This window comes from Solanum tuberosum, unplaced genomic scaffold (genome assembly GCF_000226075.1).
Source record: "Solanum tuberosum cultivar DM 1-3 516 R44 unplaced genomic scaffold, SolTub_3.0 scf00063, whole genome shotgun sequence".
Lineage (NCBI taxonomy): Eukaryota > Viridiplantae > Streptophyta > Magnoliopsida > Solanales > Solanaceae > Solanum > Solanum tuberosum.
In genome coordinates, this window is record NW_006238988.1 from 1,768,882 (window position 1) to 1,773,639 (window position 4,758).

At 36.0% G+C, this 4,758-nt stretch overlaps 1 protein-coding gene across 1 annotated transcript; it reads right to left on the reverse strand.

Moving 5' to 3' along the window:
- Window positions 1-1,844: 1,844 nt before the first annotated feature.
- LOC107060176 (uncharacterized) lies at window positions 1,845-2,675 on the reverse strand. Its single transcript, XM_015307751.1, has 2 exons — window positions 2,214-2,675; window positions 1,845-2,102 (listed from the first exon to the last, which is right to left on the reverse strand). Exons 1-2 carry the CDS (start codon window positions 2,673-2,675, stop codon window positions 1,845-1,847), a joined length of 720 nt encoding a protein of 239 aa, XP_015163237.1.
- Window positions 2,676-4,758: the final 2,083 nt, after the last annotated feature.

Consider the following 4,758-nt stretch of genomic DNA (forward strand, 5'->3'; position numbering starts at 1 on the left):
TCTAATGGAGGAGTGTTTCACAACTGGAGAAAATACCTCATTATAATCAATTCCCTCCTTTTGAGCATATCCTTTTGGCCACCAATCTTGCTTTGTAGCAAACATCTTCTTCGTTAGGAAATCCTTCTTTCTTTGCAAATACCCATTTGCACCCAATCGCTTTCTTTCCCTCCGGGAGATTGGCCAATTTCCATGTATGATTCTGATGAAGGGACTGCATTTCTTTATCCATGGCAATCCTCCACTTATCTTCTTCTGAACTTTGGATTGCATCTTTATAAGTGGTAGGAGTGTCATCCGCTGCAATTGAGTCCGCACAAGCCACCACATCTATGAGTCGATCAGGTTTTCTTATTGTCCTTTTTGGCTTGCTGGTTCGAGCAGGTTTTCTTATTGTCCTTTTTGGCTTGCTGGTTGCTATTGATTCAAGTTGTGGTTGAGGTTCTTGAGATGGAACCTCCCCTTCGACTGGCTCTTCTTCCAGAGGAAAAACTTCTGTTGTTTCCTCATTTGATCCATGTGTTGGGAAAATTATCTTTCCCTCAAACTCCACCTGCTTTGAAGCACCATCAGCTTGTTTGACATCTTCAATTGTTACCTTATTTGTCAAGGTAGATTCATCAAAGGTAACAGCCTTGCTGAAAATATTTTTTCTTGCCTCTAGACACCATAAACGATATCCTTTGACTCCAGAAGTAATCCCCATAAATAAAGCTTTCTTTGCTCTTGGGTCCAATTTTGACTCTCTTACATGATAATATGCAATTGAGCCAAATACATGTAAAGAACCATAATCTTCAGCGGGTTTTCCATACCATTTTTCTAATGGTGTCTTCCCAGCTATAGCAGCAGATGGAATGGTGTCTTCCCAGCTATAGCAGCAGATGGTAGACGATTAATGAGGTGGCATGCATATGTTATTGCCTCATCCCAAAATTCTTTGCCCAAGCCAACATTGGACAACATACACCGAACCTTCTCCAGCAAAGTTTGGTTCATGCGTTCTGTCACTCCATTCTGTTGTGGTGTATTTCTGACGGTGAAATGTCTGACGATGCCATTTTCTTCACAAATTTTCTGAAAAAGATCGTTTTTGTATTCTCCACCATTGTCTGTGTGAATACACTTGATCTTTCTGCCAGTTTGAGTCTCTATCATCGCCTTCCATTTGAGAAAAATTCTCAACACTTCATCTTTAATTTTCATCGTATACACCCATAGTCTTTGGGGAAAGTCATCAACAAAGGTTACAAAATAGTGTTTCCCACCTAATGAAGGTTTTTTGGAAGCACCCCAAACATCTGAATGAACATAATCCAAAATACCTTTAGTATTATGGATAATTGTTCTAAATTTAACCCTTGTTTGTTTTCCCTTGACACAATGCTCACAAAACTTCAAGTTGCAAGTTTTTACTCCTTTTAACAATCCTTGATCTGATAAAGTTTTCAAGGAGTTTCCTCTAGCATGTCCCAAGCGCATATGCCACAGCCTGGTCATTTCTGCCTCCTTTTCGTCATTGGATGTTCTTGTCGCTGTCCCAATAACTTACTACCTTGATAGTGGTACATGCTATTATTTCTTCGAATTGCCTTCATTACCACCAGTGCACCGGAGCATATTCTCATTACCCCATTATCTGCAATGACTTTGAATCCCTTTTACTCTAGGGCTCCTACAGAAATGAGATTTTTCTTCAAATTCGGTACGTATCGAACATTTGTTAATTTTTTGATCAATCCATCATGATTCCTTAATCGAATTGAACCAACACCATATGCGGTAAGAGGATTATTGTTTACGGTGTGAATAACTCCACATTCTACTTCTTGTAAATCAACAAACTAGTCCCGATTGGGACAGATATGATAGCTACAAGTTGAGTCCATCAACCATACATCAGATGATTTGGATGGATCTATTGTAACTAGTGAGTAATCTGAGTCATCACAATCAGCCACATTTGAATCCATGGCAGCCTTCCCATTATTTGGTTTGGCCTTGCTTTTCAACTTTGGCCAGTCTTTCTTCCAGTGCCCTTTTTCTCGACAAAAGGCACATTCATCTTTGCTAAGTCTGGATCTTGACTTGGATCTCACGTTCTTCGTTCTCATATGATTTTGAGAACAACCTCTCACAATCAGTGCTTCTGCTTCTTCGTCTTTTTGTTTTTATCTCATTCTTTGTTCATAACTATATAAGGCAGAACAAACTTCTTTGAGAGATACTTCATCATTCCCATGCAGTAGAGTAGTTTCAAGATGCTCGAACTCATCGGAAAGTGAACTTAACAACATTAAGGCCATATCTCCATCCATAAAAGTCACGTCCATATTCCGCAAATATGTTGCCAACTTATTAAAGCTGGTGATATGATCATTCATTGTGCTACCAGGAATATAAGTGAAGCGTAACAGTCTTCTTTTCATGTAAAGTTTATTTTGACTGTTTTTCTTTAAGAATTTCCCCTCCAATGAATTCCACAATTTATTTGCAGATGTTTCTTTTGTGTATGGATACTTTTGCTCTCTTGCAAGGTAAGATCGAATGGTACCGCAAGCAACACAGTTGATAGTCTTCCAATCTTCTTCTCCTACACTATCTAGTTTCTTTTCTTCTATGGCAATATCTAGCCCTTGTTGAAAAAGGACATCAAGGACCTCGCCTTGCCACATTTGAAATGTCCTAACCCGTCAAAAATTTCAACTGCAAATTTCGCATTTGACACAATTCTTGTCATAAGCGAAGATGCCAATGATGACGTATTTTTGACATTCGATGTGGACTCGTCATTTTTATTGTCTCCCATTTTTGCTACAAAATACTATTTACTAGCTAACAATGCAAGCACCAAAGTAAATCTTTTTTTGACGTGGAAGTTCAGACTGTGCTGCAACCACAGAGCATAATTAGATAATACCTTGGCTATGATACCTATTTTTGCGGAAGCAGAATATATAGAAAGTGATGAAATCACAATTGTTATATCTAAAGGTAGCTAATAAATAGTAAATGAGACAACAATAAAAGGTACACCAGAAATTTATGAGGTTAGGAAATTTTTTGTATTTTTGCCTACTTCTCGGACACAACCAACTAATATTTATTTCACTCTGAAAGAGTACAAGTGAAATACTACAAGAAAGAAAGAAGAACAAATGCCTTTGAAGATGAGAAGGCAAGTGAGAGGAGTGTTACAAATGAATTAGGAGCTACCTATTTATAGGAGTGAATTCTTCCTATTGATGTCATCCATGACATCACAATGTGTCAAAATGTCAAGGTTTACCTTGTGAAACCATTTTATGATTTACATAAATTTCACCTACAAAGTTGCTATCTTGACTTTTGTACCAAAGAAGAATTATCTTCCTAACTACCAAATCTTCACATTAATTCATATTTGAATCTTGTCAAATTTAACTGTTATTCCTACTTCAACTGCACAATTCCTCATGAAAGACTTAAAGCATTTACAAAATATTCTATTTATTTTATTTATTTCTTTTACTGGTTTTTTATTTTTCTCCAAAAATTATCTATCAATGCACTTGAAGATTTGATTTATCTACCTTTACTGAATGGAGTAGACTTTAAAATCTCAAAAGAAGAGCTGCCATTTTGGGGAATATGAGAATTAGTAAGGAAAACTATTATTAGATTATATTATGTTTGGTATGACAAAAGTAAATTTCCATCAAACAATTGGTTTTTATCCCTCCTCCCTTGGTGATGTTGACACCCGATTTTGACCCTCCCCGATAAGAATTAATTTTCGAGCTTATTTAATTTCAAACGATTTGAAATAATTAATTTTATAAAAATTCAAAATATGTTTCAAGATATTTTTAAGAATTTTATTCACTTTTATAATATTTTAAACATTTTAAATAATAAATATGTTTTATATTGTTACGTATGTAACTAATATATTTTACAAATACTTGGAAACTATCTTGAAAAGGTTTCATTCATTTTTAACGCTAAACACTTTACTAATTTAACTTAGTTTGAATTATAGTTATGTTTTGAATTAATTAGTTTGATTAAGTTAATTATTTTTATTTTGTTAAATTTAAGAAGCTTGTTAATTAATCTTGTTTAAATTCATCTCATTTAGCTTTGGCCGAATTTTCTAATTAAACCCGATTTGGCAAAATTCTTAGATTCAAAGGACCAAATTTTGGGCCATTTCTAATTTCCAATTCAACATTTCAGCAGTCCATTCTCTTAATTTCCAGCCCATTTTCCCACAGCCCTTTTCCAGACCCGACCCCAGACCCACGTTTCTTCTTCTTCTTTTTCTTCAGCAACAACGCAGCAAACAGAACTAGCAAACCCAGAGAAACGTACAGTAGCAGTCCAAATACGCCGACACACGCAACAACACAAAGCAGGCACGCGTCTGTCCCCTTTCCTCTTCCGGAACGGGTCAAATTTCAGGAAAAAAAGATGTTTATCCCAAATGGTGCAAGAAATTTTGGGTTTTGAATTTCGAATTCACCCTAATTTCACCCGAATTCCCCCCAAAATCGTGCCCTATTTCCTCTTATTTATATTCCCCCTCTATTCATGGTGTAGGAGGGATTTTTTTTTTGGGAGAATCAAAAAGGGGGTTGAAGATTTTATTGAGCAAAAATACTAAGGAAAACTTGAGCAAAATACTTTAAATACACTTCGTGAGCAGAGGAGATTATAGTTTCGATATTCGGGTTTAAGTTCTGCCCAGATTGTTGTTTGGTTGTTCGTGTTCGAATT